At 38.5% G+C, this 18,432-nt stretch overlaps 1 protein-coding gene across 1 annotated transcript in view; it reads left to right on the top strand.

The window, feature by feature from the left end:
* st6galnac5a (ST6 (alpha-N-acetyl-neuraminyl-2,3-beta-galactosyl-1,3)-N-acetylgalactosaminide alpha-2,6-sialyltransferase 5a) overlaps positions 1 to 12,611 on the top strand; it is a 58,548-nt gene extending 45,937 nt beyond the window's left edge. Inside the window, exons 4-5 of the mRNA XM_087810917.1 lie at positions 9,679 to 9,786; positions 12,081 to 12,611. Of these exons, the coding sequence (XP_087667043.1) occupies positions 9,679 to 9,786; positions 12,081 to 12,330 (358 nt within the window). The 3' untranslated portion in view covers positions 12,331 to 12,611. The remainder of the gene's footprint in view (positions 1 to 9,678; positions 9,787 to 12,080) is intronic.
* The last annotated feature ends 5,821 nt before the right edge of the window (positions 12,612 to 18,432 follow it).

Below are 18,432 nucleotides of genomic sequence, written 5' to 3' on the forward strand. Positions count from 1 at the left end.
TTAGCTATTGTTCTAGCTAATGTTGAAGTTAACGTTGAAGCTAATGTTGTAGCTAATGTTGAAGCTAATGTTGTAGCTAATGTTGTAGCTATTGTTCTAGCTAATGTTGAAGCCAACGTTGTAGCTAATGTTGTAGCTAACGTTGTAGGTAATGTTGTAGCTATTGTTCTAGCTAATGTTGAAGTTAATGTTGTAGCTAATGTTGTAGCTAATGATGTAGCTAACGTTGTAGCTAACGTTTTAGCTATTGTTCTAGCTAATGTTGAAGTTAACGTTGAAGCTAATGTTGAAGCCAACGTTGTAGCTAATGTTGTAGCTAATGTTGTAGCTAACGTTGTATCTAACGTTGTAGCTAATGTTGTAGCTAATGTTGTAGCTATTGTTCTAGCTAATGTTGAAGTTATTGTTGAAGCTAATGTTGTAGCTAATGTTGAAGCCAACGTCGTAGCTAATGTTGTAGCTAATGTTGTAGCTAACGTTGTAGCTAACGTTGTAGCTAATGTTGTAGCTAATATTATAGTATAATATATATAGAACTATATATAATAAAGTTTGTGGTCTTAATTTAAAAGATTTTATATTGAATTTAAAAGGCTATATAAAAAAAAGATGAATTTAGAAACTCAAATTCTTTGTGTAAAATTTGTATTTTCGAAAATAGATTTTTCTTTTAAACCAACATTTCAACCTTATATATAGATATATCTATACATCTATATATAAACGCATACAGTAAAATATTAAACTCAAATATTCAATAAATAATATTCAATACCCTAAAAATGTATATTAAAAAAAAAAAAAAAGTTTGTTTATGTAAAGGTTTAATTTTTGGTTTAAAATCAAATCTCTTTTCGAAAATAAAAATGTATAATAAAATAATTATTTATAATAAAAAAATATATATATATTTATAAATATATCGATATAATTTATATAATTATGTAATTTATAAAAAAAGATAGTTATATTATTATATAACTTTTATTGAATATCAAAATAATATTTAATATTTCATTAAAAATTATATAATAAAATAGTTATATATTTTTTATAAATTATATATTTATAAATATATATATATATTTGTATTGAATATCAAATACATTTTTAATAATTCATTAACAATTATATATATACACACATACAGTAAAATATTCAACTCAAATATTCAATAAAACTTATATAATACCCTTAAAAATGTATAATAAATGAAAAAAAATACAATAAAAAATTTCAAAGTAACAACATTTTAAATTAAATTCAAGTATTGAATATTCCGATGACACTGATATACTTTCTATAATCGATCGACAACATTTTACTTCACAGGAAATAATTCAGACTCACTTAAACTGACTCTGAGTCACTTCCTACGTTATATCAACTATAAAAACACAATGACTCGAGCGACTCATTAATCCACGTGTCATTGACTCATGCGGCTCTTCTAGAAAAAGAGAAGAAGAAGAAAAAGCAGGAAATGGAGGAAAGAACGTTTACTGTGTGTTTAAGAAGAAGGAGCTTCACGACTCAGGATTCAAACTTAATTAAACGACTCACTCGACGGACGCTTGAGTCGACGCCACAGTTCCTCCGACTCGCTCGCAGTCGCTCCGGCAGACGCTCCGAGTCGTCGCATTATTCATCAACACGCTCACAAACAAGTCAATGAGGAGACCCCGAGTCGGCAGATTAGCCGAGCTAAGACCTCGGCGCCGCGGCTCCCGCCAAGACTTGATGACACGACGGCGTGTTGTTGTTTCTGAAGGTGGCGTCGGGAGACGAGCCGCGGGATGTTTGCGGCGACGATCAGATCCACGCGTCGCAAACATAGAACCAACAACCAGTATGTTCAGTGTGTCAGAGTCTTGTTCACGAGTGAGGGGAGGGTGTAGATGGATCACAAACACCAAAAATAGGTGATTTTTCACACAATTTCAGACAAAAGTTAATGTACCTCAATACCAGAAATGCAGGAAAACAAAACTATTGATGAAAATGACTCGTTTTTACGTATGGTTCAGATGTATCTTGTGGTTTTGTTCACGAGTGAGGGGAGGGTGTAGATGGATCACAAACACCAAAAATAGGTGATTTTTCACACAATTTCAGAGAAAAGTTAATGTACCTCAATACCAGAAATGCAGGAAAACAAAACTATGGATGAACATGACTCGTTTTAATGTATGGTTCAGATGTATCTTGGGGTTTTGTTCACGAGTGAGGGGAGGGTGAAGATGGATCACAAACACCAAAAATAGGTGATTTTTCACACAATTTCAGAGAAAAGTTAATGTACCTCAATACCAGAAATGCAGGAAAACAAAACTATGGATGAACATGACTCGTTTTAATGTATGGTTCAGATGTATCTTGGGGTTTTGTTCACGAGTGAGGGGAGGGTGAAAATGGATCACAAACACCAAAAATAGGTGATTTTTCCCACAATTTCAGACAAAAGTTAATGTACCTCAATACCAGAAATGCAGGAAAACAAAACTATGGATGAACATGACTCGTTTTAATGTATGGTTCAGATGTATATTGTGGTTTTGTTCACGAATGAGGGGAGGGAGAAGATGGATCACGAACACAGGAAATGTGTTGTTACTTCTGAAGTTTCAGAAATAAAAGTTAAAATTCCCACAATGAAAAGAACAAACGCAAATATTTGAGCGCGACTCTTTTTTGTAAGGTGGAGATGTATCTTGGGGTTTTGTTCACGAGTGAGGGGAGGATGAAGATGGATCACAAACGCAGTCTTTTTGTTTACGCCGTTTTAGACAAAAGTTACCATTTTAAATTGGTGATTTTTCCCACAATTTCAGACTAAAGTTAATGTAACTCAATACCAGAAATACAAAATAACGAAACTATGGATGAACATGACTCGTTTTAACGAATGGTTCAGATGTATCTTGGGGTTTTGTTCAAGAGTGAGGGGAGGACGCAGATGGATCATGAACACAGGAAATGTGTTGTTACTTCTTCAGTTTTGGAAATAAAAGTTAAAATTCCCACAATGAAAAGAACAAACGCAAATATTTGAGCGCGACTCTTTTTTGTAAGGTGGAGATGTATCTTGGGGTTTTGTTCACGAGTGAGGGGAGGGTGAAGATGGATCACAAACGCAGTCTTTTTGTTTACGCCGTTTTAGACAAAAGTTACCATTTTAAATTGGTGATTTTTCCCACAATTTCAGACTAAAGTTAATATACCTCAATACCAGAAATACAACAAAACGAAACTATGGATGAATATGACTCGTTTTAACGTATGGTTCAGATGTATCTTGGGGTTTTGTTCACGAATGAGGGGAGGACACAGATGGATCATGAACACAGCAAATGTGTTGTTACTACTTCAGTTTTGGAAATAAAAGTTACAATTCCCACAATGAAAAGAAGTAGAACAAAACCAAATATTTTAACATGACCCTTTTTTTGTAAGGTGGAGATGTATCTTGGGGTTTTGTTCACGAGTGAGGGGAGGACACAGATGGATCACGAACGCATGAAATGGGTGGTTTTTCCCCACAATTTCAGACAAAAGTTAAGGTAATACCAGAAATACAACAGAACAAAACTATGGATGATGACTTTGTTTTAATGTATGGTTCAGATGTATCTTGGGGTTTTGTTCACGAGTGACGGGAGGGTGAAGATGGATCACAAACACCAAAAATAGGTGATTTTTCCCACAATTTCAGACAAAAGTTAATGTACCTCAATACCAGAAATGCAACAAAACAAAACTATGGATGAACATGACTCGTTTTAACGTATGGTTCAGATGTATCTTGGGGTTTTGTTCACGAGTGAGGGGAGGACGCAGATGGATCATGAACACAGCAAATGTGTTGTTACTTCTGAAGTTTCAGAAATAAAAGTTAAAATTCCCACAATGAAAAGAACAAACGCAAATATTTGAGCGCGACTCTTTTTTGTAAGGTGGAGATGTATCTTGGGGTTTTGTTCACGAGTGAGGGGAGGATGCAGATGGATCACAAACGCAGTCTTTTTGTTTACGCCGTTTTAGACAAAAGTTACCATTTTAAATTGGTGATTTTTCCCACAATTTCAGACTAAAGTTAATGTACCTCAATACCAGAAATACAACAGAACAAAACTATGGATGATGACTTTGTTTTAATGTATGGTTCAGATGTATCTTGGGGTTTTGTTCACGAGTGAGGGGAGGACGCAGATGGATCATGAACACAGCAAATGTGTTGTTACTTCTTTTTTTTGGGAAATAAAAGTTACAATTCCCCAATGAAAAGAAGTATAACAAAACCAAAAGGCAAAATATTTGATCAGGACTCTTTTTTTTTTTTTTTAAAGGTGGAGATGTATCTTGGGGTTTTGTTCGCGTTTGAGGGGAGGACGCAGCCAGTTTAAAAACCCAGGAATTGTGTCTTTTTTAAGTTTTAGATAAAAGTTACAATTAACAAAGTTTAAAACCAAACAAACTTGTGAAGATTTTAACAAGGCTCTTTAAAAAAAAAATTGAATGAAAGAAATGTATCTTGGGATCTTGTTCACCAGTGAGGGGAGGACGCAGATGGACCACGAACACAGAAAAAGTGTCAGCTTTTACAGACAAATGGTACAATTCCCCGATGTAAAAAATTAGAGAAAAAAAAGGTTTAAACATGACTCTCTTTTTAATGTGAGGCAGAGATGTATCTTGGGGTTTTGTTCACCAGTGAGGGGAGGATGCAGATGAATCACAAACACAGATAAAGTATCATGAAAAAGATCTTGTGTCCATCGAACTCTCTTTCGGTTGAACCAATAGAACTGAAAAACCAAAACATCAAGTATAAAAGCCGCTGGAGTCGACTGTATCCTCTTGTCCTTAGTCATTGATCTCGAAGGCTTACATGCTTTCTTTAGCACGTAATGCTATCTAGAAGCCGTAAGTTTTATTGCAACACAAAATTGAACAAGCGCTTTAAATGTTTGCTTGTTAATCGTAAATAAATGTTTAAAAAACATGTAATTATTTAAGTTTACACAAACGTTATTGAAATATAAACCATAAAATAACTATGATAACAATAAACCATGATTTTGAAAGCCTCCCCGGCAGAGATATTTATGAGAAAACTCAACAAAATCGTGATGATAATCTGTTTTTGTAAACTTTTCTTAAAGATCGGTCGAATAAAAGCCACTATTTAATAATGCATACAACTGTTTCAAGGCGTACATGAAGGCACCACCAACAACAAAGTCCTTCTTTGGCTCTCGGAATTCTTTAGAAACCGCTCGTGCCCGGCAGGGGATCATCTTTGGTTTCCCTCAACTTGTTGTTTGTCGGAGGTTATTTTCCAGCCTCTAGCGGAGGAAAAGTTCAAACAGTATAAATGCTAAACAGGCCCTTTTTTGTTGCCTGACGTGTTTTCCCTGAACGCCAAAAAAAACAAACATGCAGGTAAAAAAAACCGTCAGTTGGAGACGTTTTGTCAGAGAGCGAGGAGGTTTTATCAGACTTAGTTTCTGTGTCGCCAAGAATGTGTGTGTGTGTGTGTGTGTGTGTGTGTGTGTGTGTGTGTGTGTGTGTGTGTGTGTGTGTGTGTGTGAGCAGATAAGCAGTAGTGACGAGGAGGTCGACACACTCGGGGTCACACCGAACACGGGGTCCACCTGTTGGTCGTGACCCTCTAGAATCAATCTTACAGGCTGGAAAAACAAACAACTAAACAACTTACTATTTACCGACGCAAACGCACAAGTTTTTAAGGGTCACTTAAGGGGCGACCGAATGAAAACAAAAACTTCAGCTTATTTTATGAGAGAAAAAAAGAATCCAGGCAGCGAAGGAGAGTTCAGGTGTAACAAGCATCGTGAATGTAAACAGATTTTTGTGTGTCGAGCCGATAAACAAGGCGGTTCAAAAAGGCTAATTAAAGAAACTGTTTGGAAGCAAAATATTGAGATGAAAGTGTCTAAATGAGCAGAGATGTTGGTGTTTTCTTCTCACTCGCTGCCCTTTCAGAGACAAACACCTGAAGGCATCATACGAGATTAGCCGTTCTGAAGTTTTTTGGAATGACTCACACACACACACACACACACACACACACACACACACACACACACACACACACACACACACACACACACACACACACACACACACACACACACACACACACACACACACACACAGCAAGGTTAATTGTAAGTCGTCCAAAGATGCGCAAGTGAGTCCAACTCCACTGTGAGACCCAGTGAGTCCTACTAAATGAGTTATTCCAGATACAACACAAGTTTGTGGTTCCACCTTGTCCTTGTGAGTCCTCGTCGACTGGTCTCGAGTGTCATCGTGAGTCCTACAAAGGCATGATTCTGACATTAAAAGGACTGATTATGAATTGCATGAGCAACTGTAGACGTTAAGAGTATTTTTGCGAGTCCAACCCCAAGGGTAACAGTAGGTACAAGTTCTCACTTTGGACCATGAGTCCAACACTAGTATGACCCAGTGTGAGACTGTGAGACCCAGTGAGTCCTACTAAATGAGTTATTCCAGATACAACACAAGTTTGTGGTTCCACCTTGTCCTTGTAAGTCCTCGTCGACTGGTCTTGAGTGTCATCGTGAGTCCAACAAAGGCATGATTCTGACATTAAAGGGACTGATTATGAATTGCATGAGCAACTGTAGACGTTAAGAGTATTTTTGCGAGTCCAACCCCAAGGGTAACAGTAGGTACAAGTTCTCCCTTTGGACCATGAGTCCAACACTAGTATGACCCAGTGTGAGACTGTGAGACCTAGTGAGTCGTACTAAATGAGTTATTCCAGATACAACACAAGTTTGTGGTTCCACCTTGTCCTTGTAAGTCCTCGTCGACTGGTCTCGAGTGTCATCGTGAGTCCAACAAAGGCATGATTCTGAAATCATAAGGACTGAGCAACTGTAGACGTTAAGAGTATTTTTGCGAGTCCAACCCCAAGGGTAACAGTAGGTACAAGTTCTCACTTTGGACCATGAGTCCAACACTAGTATGACCCAGTGTGAGACTGTGAGACCTAGTGAGTCGTACTAAATGAGTTATTCCAGATACAACACAAGTTTGTGGTTCCACCTTGTCCTTGTAAGTCCTCGTCGACTGGTCTCGAGTGTCCTCGTGAGTCCAACAAAGGCATGATTCTGACATCATAAGGACTGATTATGAATTGCAACTGAAGATGTATTTCTGTGAGTCCAACCACAAGGGTAACAGTAGGTAAAAGTTCTCCCTTTGGACTATGAGTCCAACACTAGTATGATTTAACCAATGAGTCCCCGATCAAAGCGGTTGCAACTACTACTAGGAAAGTCTGTGGATTTTTCGTAAAGTTTTCTCCGTGATTGTCCTTAACTCGTGTCCTTCATAAAGGCCCGAGTCATCTGGAGTCCTACCAAGTTTAGATCCTAATCAATAACGAAAGATTGCAAGTTATCGTGATATATTTCTCGCGAGTCCTACCATCGACATGGTTGAATCCATATATGAGTCCAACAATAAGAGTGCGACTCAACTTACATTTACCAAGTAAATAATTGTAAAACATCTTCTATTTCACCGAGATTTATTGCGGTAGGTCTTCACGAGTCCAACATGTGCGTGGTCGCGGTGTCTTTCGGGCTTAAATAAAAAAATGTTTTTTCGATTTCCTCTCAAAAATTACTATTAAAAAATAACTTTCTTCTGACTCCAGCAGTTTCCTCCGAACACACAAAAGAGTGTTTTATTTCGTGCGATGTCGTCCTTGATCCGCTGAAAGGCTGCGCGACCCGGGCCGGGTCAGGACGAGCCGAAGGAATGTTGATAGATTATCAGAAACTTCTCAAAGAACGACTGTAATTAGAGCTGAAGGCCGTCGAGCCGGCGATCAATCATCCGGACATGATTAATGCTCCTCCGGCCAAAAAGAGGTGACTCGGCATATTGCGCCGTCCAACCCCAGGTGGACCTTTGAATATTTTAAAAGGTACAAAGCAGCTGACTGGCTTCAAACGTAGGGTCCCATCGATATCGTTTCCAAGTTGATTTTTCAGAAGTCTTTACATGAAGCTTGGCCAGTAAAAATAGATGGTCTTTAAATATAGAACACACTCGGGGGAAGATCCAGACCTGGTTTCTGCTAACAAGGACTGAAACAGGAAATTAAAAAACGGGTTCAAGCAAAAATCTTTCCTGAGATCATCAATAATGGGAAGATTTTACCTGATTCTACTGAAAGTATCATCAGGAGTCTCCGGGCGTCGGCCAAAACGAGTCCTACCAGGTGACTTGTTTTGGATTAGGACAATTTCACACCAATCAAGTTTTACTTCGTCGCCCATTTTCAAAATGTCTTCGTAGGTCATGAGCGCCGTCGTCTTCCATCTCCAGGTGCTTTTTGAGTCCTACCACTCCATGTATAAGTGTTTCTTAAAGTGCAGTGAGGAGTCCAACCAGTAAGTGTGAGTTCGATCACGAGGGTCTTAAGGCGATCTGGAAGAGTAATAGTGAGTCCCACAAGTACCATTGAGAGTACCAAACAGACGTTTGTGTTTGTTGGCTGATTGTGAGTCCTACCACTAACTCAAGGTCAAAGTCAGGCTCTTGAATCTTCCACCATATCGATCACAAGGAGTCCAACATGACCCCGACTTTGCAGTTCGTGGTGATCATCTTGAGGTTGAGGATTATTGGTGGTTCTTGTGGCTGGATCATCTGGTTCTATTGTTTGACTCGTTGGGAGTCCTACAACTGTGTGATCACAGAAAAAGGTAAAAAGAGAGTCCTACAACTGTGTGATCACAGAAAAAGGTAAAAAGAGAGTCCTACAACTGTGTGATCACAGAAAAAAGGTAAAAAGAGAGTCCTACAACTGTGTGATCAGGTGTTCTGTGACATGGGTTAAGTCGAGGGTTACTGCACAACAATCCCACAAGAACCATCAAAGGAAAAAAAAAAAGAGTCCTACAGCTCCACCATGTGACTTAATAAGAGTCCCACAACGCAGGTTCCACAATGTAGAAGCTGTGTTACGAGTTAAGAGTGTCCTGGGACGAGACAAACATCCAACTGAAAGGATCAGTACCACCAAGGGGGGGTCCCCGTTAGCTAGTGGCTACAGAGAAAATAAGAGCTTCTTTTCTTCTGTGTGAGAGCGAAGGGCAGTTGAGGGGATATTTAGTCGTTCCCTTCAGCCGTGATGTTCAAATGTGTTCAAATCCAACACTCTCTAAAAGATGCATAAGAACTCTTTTCATCCGGCAGCGACTCCAGAGTCGAGCACGACTCCAGACATTTAGATGAAAAGAGACTCGCTAATGTAATGTAAATATCTTTTTTCTTTCATGGCGCCGTATTTCACAAAACCGCGATTAGTCGTCATTTTTTGTTCAGCCGGGGCCCGACTTTGTCATTCCCACGGCAGACTTTCGGCTCCTTTTGGTGATGAAGGCTTTGATTATTTGACAGGGTTCATTTGTATCGCTCGATAGGCGGGGATGGATCTGGGTTTTTAATGAAGCCGTGCGAGAACTTTCAACGATCCGCCCGGTCGGCGGGAGCGACCTCCGGATCGTGATTTAATCACTCTGCTGTCATAATAAAGTGACGGGCGATTCTCTGATTACCTTTCCCCGCCTCCGTCGCACTCCCACTGATCCGTCTCCGTCTTCACAGGAGGATATCGAACTCCTGGTTAAGCACCGGCTGGTTCACCATGACCATCGCCCTGGAGCTGTGCGAGCGGATCGACGTGTACGGGATGGTGGCGCCCGACTTCTGCAGGTGAGCGTGTTTTTCTCTCTCGAGCTACGACTGCGTTAGCGACAAGAAGATGCTGTTATTATGCTAACTGTGAAAAGAACGGGCGACAGGGTCACATAAGAATCGCAGGCAACACGTATCGAATCCAAGATTTGATCAAACAAAGGCAACAGTAAGTAATATTTATTTATATAGCGCTTTTCCAGACCAGGGTCACAAAGCGCTTTAACAATCAAAACAATACTCAAAAAAGTATATACTTTAAAGATCAAGATAATACTGAGAACAACACAGGAGTTCCAGAAAATCAAGGAAAAGCCTGAACAAATAGAAACGTCTTAAGATATTTCTTAAAGGAGTCAGTAGATCCATCAAGCGCAAAGAGAGAGGAAGATCGTTCCAAAGCTTAGGAGCAACAGCCTGAAAAGATTTCTCTCCTCTGGTCCTGAACCGTGTTCAGGAACCATCAGTAGATTCTGATCCACAGACCTCAGAGCCCGAGCTGGGGTGTAAGTCTGGATCAGATCAGTGATGTAAGGAGGAGCCTGACCATGAATAGATCTGAAAGTAAGAACCAGAATTTTAAAGTTGATCCTGAAAGAAACTGGAAGCCAGTGAAGAGTTTTAAGGATCGGAGAGATGTGAGTTCTTCTACTAGAGCAGGTTAGAATTCTCGCTGCAGAGTTAAAGAAATGAATGTGCAAGTAGAGATTCATGCGATTTTCGAGGTCAAGGTCATCATTGTATCTTGGCTCGATTCATAATACTTTAGGCCCCTTTGTGACCCTTTGTGTCAGTTCTTAAAATGAGTAGCAAATATTTTGATATGTGTCAGAAGACCTGGACAAAGTGTATCTTGCGACCCTTATTTAGTGAGACTGTAAAAATGTTTCTAGGAGCAAACAATTTCATTTTTTTTAAATTTTATATTACTTATTATACTCTAAGTATAACTTGTACAAAAATGTATTACTTTAAGGATTACTTACTTTGAAATAAAAGGATTTTTTTTTCCTACGATAGCGCTTTGATATTCACTTAAATGTTTTTATTTTGGCTTTCAAATTATTTTATTTTTCATGATAGTTTTATGGTTTATATTTCAGTAAAGTGTGTGTACAATTAATCAATTTTATTATATTTTAAATTTACAATTCACTTGCTAATTTTTACAGCATTTGCACATTTTTTTGTGTCGCAATGAAACTTCGAGCCAATAGATGGCAGCAGTCATTACGTCCTCCGCAGCTAAAGGAACAGTGTAATCCCATGACATCCCAGCAGTGACTGAGGACAAGAGGATACAGTCGAGTCTAGTAGCTTCTAAGGCCGACTTTGGTTTAAAAACAAATGAAAGCAGTTTTGATCTGTAAATTCTGCAATACCAGAGGCAAGTTCTCAACAATACTACAAATATATCCTCGTTACTACAGTATCACTATATATCATATCGTTGTTCCTGTATCGTGATACGCATCGTATCACCAGATTCTTACTTACATATCACATTGTTCGTCAGTTTCATTGAGTATATTTAAATAAAATGAACATGAAATTAAATTATGTACAATAGCAACATAAGTATTATTTCTGTATAAATGTGTATTTGATTTAATATTTTTAAAGGTCAACTAATGCCAAACTCTCCTGACTCGCATGTTTCAAATGTTAAAGTCTTTCTCTCCAAGATGCAGTAAGTTCCTCATCATGACCATGTTTTCAACTCATTACTTTATAAAGTTCGTCTGAAATCTGGGCGAACGAGAGGTTACGAGAGTCCATTATGACGTAATAATGGCTTCAGTCCTTCTCCAGCCAGCTGTAATCACGCCCCGCTTTGTTTATACAACGAGTCCCTTGGAGGTGGAGACTTCCGGGATTGATGACGCGTAGTGACAAACCTCCATGCTTGACCAATCACAGCAGAGTGGGCGTGGTTATGTTAAACAAGATTTAATCTCCAGAAAAACGAAAGTGATTTTTTTTTTTAGTGGGCGGGGCTTAAGATCATTTTTCTAATCTAATCTAATATTGACAGTAAACGAGTTCTGTAAAGACTCTTTTTTCATAGTGGACGACTGTTGAAAAATGCTCTTTCAGGTACAAACGCACACAAAGCTCTTTTATTTCCACGCTCACGTGTTGCTGCTGCAGCTGCGATCACACGCTGAGAGGACGCTGACATTTAAACAGTTTGTTTCCACCAGGAGCAGAACTTTCGCCCTCATTTCAGTCAAAAGGAAAAACACGCGGTGACTAATTTAAGCTCTTTTTTTTTGTTTTTTTTCTCCTCTAAATGTCAACTCTCTCCGCAGAGAACCTCAGCACCACTCGGTGCCGTACCACTACTACGAGCCCCGCGGGCCGGACGAGTGCGCCATGTACATCTCGCACGAGCGCGGCCGGCGAGGAAGCCACCATCGCTTCATCACCGAGAAGCGCGTCTTCGCCAACTGGGCGCGGACCTTCGACATCCACTTCTACCAGCCGGCCTGGAGCCCGGCGCCGCTGCCGGCCAACCGGACGGCCAACGCCACGCTCGCCACGGCGGCGCCGACGACGTGACTGGAGTCGTGATCGGGTCGAGCCCCCCCCCCCCCAACGAGGACTTCGTTCGTTAGCGTCCGGCTCGACGTCGTGCGAGCGATTACGATCATCACGACCGTCGTCTCGGGCAAAATGGACCCGGAGAGAGAAGCCCGACGGCGGCGCCGACCCGTCTTCGTGCGAAGAAGGATCGACGCAGGATTTACTCTAAACTCTCGTCTGCAAATATTCACGGAGAACGAAGATTTCGACGCGACCGACGGGAGAAACTGCCAGACGTGTATTGACGTGAAAATAAAAGGACGTTTTTAACACTTAAAGTCTCAGCGTTTTACACGATTCAACGTCACAAACTTCACCATCAGAGGCGACGCATTTAGATTTTAAAATTAAATATATTCCGTCCTTTCAAATGAAACCACCGCGGATCTATTAGCATGCTAGCTTGTGTTAGCACGGGCGGACATGTCTCGGAAAAGCGTATTGTGATGTGAAAAACTCAAGATTATGGACTTCAGGTTTAGTACTCAAATAAAATTAAACCAAAATTATAAAACATGAATAAAACAATTAATTATCGCTAATTCAAGAAGAATTAACACATTTTTTGTGATGAACTCTTGATTTTTTTAAATAAAGAATTATTATGCTAAGAGAAGAAGATTATTATTTTTACTTTTTGGCTTTCAAATAATTTTATTTTTCATCATAGTTTTATGTTTTTTTATTTCAGTAAAGTGGGTAAAACATGAATTAATTTTATTCCTTAAAAATGTACAATTCATGTGAACATTTTTTCAGCGTTTGCATATTTTTGTCTCGCAATTAAACTTTTGACCAGTTGTAATGGCAGTTACTGAGGATGAGAGGATACAGTCGACCCCAGTAGCTTTTCAAGCTGCTTTTGGTTTAAAAACAAATGCAAGCGGTTTTTATCTGTAAATTCTGCAACACCTGAGTCAAGTACTCGACAATACCACAAGTATATCCTTGTTACTACAGTATCACTATATATTGTATCAAAATAATAAAACATGAATATAACAATTAATTATCGCTTATTCAAAAATAATTAACACATTATTTGTGATAAACTCTTGATGGAAACATGAATATTATTATTTTTAAACAAAGAATTATTATACTAAGATAAGAAGAACATTATTTTTACTTTTTGGCTTTCAAATCTTTTTATTTTTCATCATAGTTTTAGGTTTATATTTCAGTAAAGTGGGTATAAAATTAATTAATTTTTATTTCTTTAAAATTTTAATTCACGTGAAGATGTTTACAGAGTTTGCACATTTTTGTCTGGCAATTAAACTTCTGGCCAGTTATTTCGTCCTCTGCAGCTAAAGTAACAGTGAATTCCAGAACAACGAGATCCCGGCAGTTACTGAGGACGAGAGGATACAGTCGACCCCAGTAGCTTTTCAAGCTGCTTTTGGTTTAAAAACAAATGCAAGCAGTTTTTATATGTAAATTCTGCAACACCAGAGTCAAGTACTCGACAATACCACAAGTATATCCTTGTTACTACAGTATCACTATATATTGTATCAAAATAATAAAACATGAACATAACAATTAATTATCGCTAATTCAAGAATAATTAACACATTGTTTGTGATAAACTCTTGATGGAAAAATGAATATTATTTTTGAAAAATAAAGAATTATTATACTAAGATAAGAAGATTATTCATAGTCATTTTCTTAACTTATGGTGCTCTCGGGGGTCTGGATCCTGTCCCAGATTCTACGGCGTGAGGCAGGGGACACCCTGGACAGAATGCCCGCCAGTCACAGCACACACAAAGACACACAACCATTCACACACACACTCATACCTACGGACAATTTCACCAAGTTCTCAATCAACCTCTGTATGTTTCTGGACTGTGGGAGGAAACCGGAGTCCCCGGAGTAAACCCACGCAACATGGGGAGAAAACATACAAACGCACAGAAAGGTCACAAATAAATTAAATATTTGCATAACAACAGGAAAAACTGGAATACGAATATAAATTTCTCTACGTAAAGATGGTCAATTATTCCACAACGTGCCAACACTGTTGTTATTAAATTGTGTTGACATTTGATTTAAATATATATCAATAAAGAAAATATTTAATGGCTATTTTGAGGCACACTATTTTCTCATTTACATTGTTTTACAGCGAACTATAAAACCTTTTTTTTAAAACATTCTGATTTTCCGATTGATTTCATCTCTTAATAAATATACTTTAATTCTACTTTTTTGATTAACATGATATTTATTCAGTTGTTTTTTTTTAGAGTCTCTTCTTTTGTCCCCTTGTTCAGTTCTTCCCACGTTTTAAAGTTGATTTAATTCTATTTTTTTAAACTTCAATATCTTCAAAGTCTGGATCAGAATCTACTGATGGAAGGTCTGACCATGAATAGATCTGAAAGTAAGAACCAGAATTTTAAAGTTGATCCTGAAAGAAACTGTCAGCCAGTGAAGAGTTTTAAGGATCGGAGAAATGTGAGTTCTTCTACTAGAGCGCTGCAGAGTTCTGTATCAACTGCAGGCGAGACAGATCCTTCTTGTTAAGACATGAAATCAGCTTGTTCACCATGTTTTGAGGAACATCTACCCCACCTTTGAACAGAAGGTTATTGGTATCAACTACATTGTTTTCTGCCTGTTCTTAAGATACTCTTCTAGTTGTGTTCTCGACATGACTTCGCGCCAAAAGATAAGAAAACGTCTTTTGTTTTTTTTCCCTCAGCAGTTTCGTGGAACTCTGAGCTTCGACACCTTCTTGTGCCCTTTTTTCTAATCTTGGCTGAGCGTCAGAAAGATTCGCTGCCAGGTCTTCCTCCCGAGCGCGAGCGCAGGATTCACCTGTCAGCGGCTAATAGCACGATTTATAAAGCTACACGCCGGATTTCCATGTAAATGCGCCGCCGTGTCACGCGAGACAAGTGGCAGATTAAGATGGAGAGCAGAGATGCTTCGGCGACATTCATCCCCCTCCGTTCACCTGCTGCTCTCCTACACCTTCTCCGGGGGTCCCTGGGATCCTTCCGTGGGTTGATAAAAACATGTAAGTCAACCCACAGTATTCTCTCCGACGCCTTCCAGAGGTGGTGACGCCGACGACACGTCCCGGAGCGGCGAGCGATCGATTTCACGCCAGTAATGATGGCGGCGACGCTTTAGGTCACAGTCGTGTTAGAAGAGGATGTGACGGTTTCTCTGCCGCACCAGTTTGACTAAAGTCACCATCAGAAGGAGAACGATCGCTGCACGAGTGGATTTTAAACTAATATTCTGCCTCTACAAATCCTCTGGTTGAGTTTTGAGCGTGTATTAAATTAATCCACTTGCACATTTTTTAACAGCGTTTGCACATTTTTGTGTCGCGATTATACGTCCGGCCAATAGATGGCAGCAGTCGTTACTTCCAGTAGTATCCGACGTGATCCCGGCAGTGACTGAGGACGAGAGGATACAAACGACTCAAGTAGCCTTTAAAGCCAAATTCGGTTTAAAAACGGATGCAAGCAGTTTTCATCTGTAAATTCCGCAACACCAGAGACAAGTACTAGCACGTCGCTATTAGCGGGCTAGCTAGCGTTAGCACACACAGACATGTTCTGTGTCTCAAATCGCATACTAGCGTACTAAAAGTTAGTATTTTTAGTGCGTTAGTGCGTCTCAATTCTTAGTATGCGAAATTTAGTGCGCCATGCACACTAAATTGGCGTACTAACACGCCCACAAAACTGAGTATGGTTCGATGGACACTAAACACACTGAACAGCCGCCATCTTAGTGACTTTTAAATGGAACTTACGTCATATATATGCATATATATTCATATACTTACAGGTGTATTTTCAGCAGCAGTAGGAGGATAAACACGTCTTCTGTGCTGATACCATCTTAAATATCTTGTGATTATTTAGATTCTCATATTTTTTCTTTATTTCTTTTTCCAAAGTTGCAAAAAGTGCTGCCAGCAGGTGTCGGCGATAGCGTTCAAACAGCTGATTGAAACATCGCTAAATAGAAGTAGAAGAAGAAGCTGTCATGTGATCTCCTGTTAGTGTGTAGCAGCAGAGTTTGATTTGAGACATACTATCTGTGGAGAATTTGCGTACTAGTTAGTATGTACACTAAACTGATGCATACTAACTTCTAGCATACTAAGAGTAGTATGTGATTTGAGACACAGCAATGTAGCTTCTAGCCTGGATTTATCGCATGACTCCATATGGAAAAGGTCACAGAAATCCATAACAAAAAACTCAAGATTATGAAGACAAGTTTCAATTTTTTTTAGATGTTTTTGGACTGTGGGAGGAAACCGGAGTTCCCGGAGGAAACCCAGGCAACACGGGGAGAACTTACAAAAAAGGACACAAGTTAATTACTATCTTGTTGTGAGGCCATACACCGAGTTAAATATTATGAAATATGAAAATAAAAAATGAATTATTCTTAAACTTAATCCAAAAGGAAAATAAATCATATTGTTTTGAGGATTTAAGATTAAGAAATAGAAAATATACGATAGACACTTGTAACAAATACATAAATATACAAAGGGAAAGTCAGGGTTTTGACAACTAAGGAAACATTTACAAAAAAATAGTTTGAATAATCATTTTACTAAGAAGAGAATATTATGTCGAAATTCTTAGTTTAGATTATAATAAGGAAGTATTATGTGTAATAAAAATAGGGATTTTAAATCAAGATTTGAACATATAAAGAAGACATTGTATCAAATAGAAAGATGTATAAAATACGAACATCATGATCAGAGAAAACTCTGAATTAAAGTCAAGAGGATGAGTTTATAAATCCAGATTAAAATGGAGGAAAACTAGATTATTTATCAAGAGTCACGATTAAAATGCAAAAAGATTGTTTTGGTGTAAAATATAAACACCAAAATAAATACACAGCAATGTTTGAATTAACGTCAAGAGGAGTTGGTTGAAAATGTGATCTTTTATCGTGAAGTCAAGATTAAAATGCAAAAAGAAAAGTCATTCAATTTAAAAAGATTTATAAAATATATACATCATGATAAGGACATCGTAAAGTCTGGATTAAAGGTCAAGAGGATGAGTTAATAAATCCAGATTAAAATAGAGGGAAGGCAAGAAAACTAGATTATTCAACAAGAGTCAAGATTAAAATGCAAAAAGGAAATTAATTTAATCAAGATTTATAAAATGTATACATCATGATAAGGACGTCGTAAAGTCTGGATTAAAGGTCAAGAGGATAAATTGATGAAGTCCAGATTAAAACAAGTCAAGACTAGTACTATATATTGCAGTAAAAGTCAGATATTTTCAGAGATTTCAAGACTAAAACATACAACTACGTCTGAGAATTCAGGATTATCTCGAAACAGAGAACGTATCACATGATCCAAACTTCAGGACGGCCGACACGTGAGGTTCGGTGGTGAACAGAAGGTCAGTGACTCACGTCTCTGACCCTCCGTCGCTGTCATCTCGCATCTCAATCTCTGGCTTTTGTCTGGTCGTGACACGAGACTCGGTCACTCTGAAATAATAATGAGCGACACAAGCATTTCATTATTCCCCAGAGCGGCAGGAGGGTTTGGTCCTGCTGCTGAGGTTTGAGTGTTTCTCCCCACGAGACGACATGTTCAAACACTTGACTTTTCACCTTCATAATCTTGATTTTGTAGCTCATAATCTGGAGAGTCCTCTGATAATCCTTACTTTCTAAATATATTTAAAAAAGATACGAGATTGTAGAAGTGTGTGTGTGATTGTGTTAAGTAAAACAAAACATTAAAGGCGTAAAACAAACATAAAAATCAAAGAAAATAAAGATAAACCCATAATAAAATAGTATAAAAATGCTGATTATACATCAAATTTACGATTCACATTCAAATTTTGAAAGCGTTTGCACATTTTTGTGTCGCGAATAAAATTCCGTCCAGAATATGGCAGCAGTTATTACTTACTTCACAGTTGAAGGAACAATAGTATCCCACGAGATCCCTGCAGTGACTGAGGACGAGAGGATACAGTCGACTCAAGTAGCTTTTAAAGACGATTTTGGTTTAAAAACAAATGCAAGCAGTTTTCA

Source organism: Callionymus lyra, chromosome 16 (genome assembly GCF_982586985.1).
Source record: "Callionymus lyra chromosome 16, fCalLyr1.hap1.1, whole genome shotgun sequence".
In the NCBI taxonomy this organism is placed as follows: Eukaryota; Metazoa; Chordata; class Actinopteri; order Syngnathiformes; family Callionymidae; genus Callionymus; species Callionymus lyra.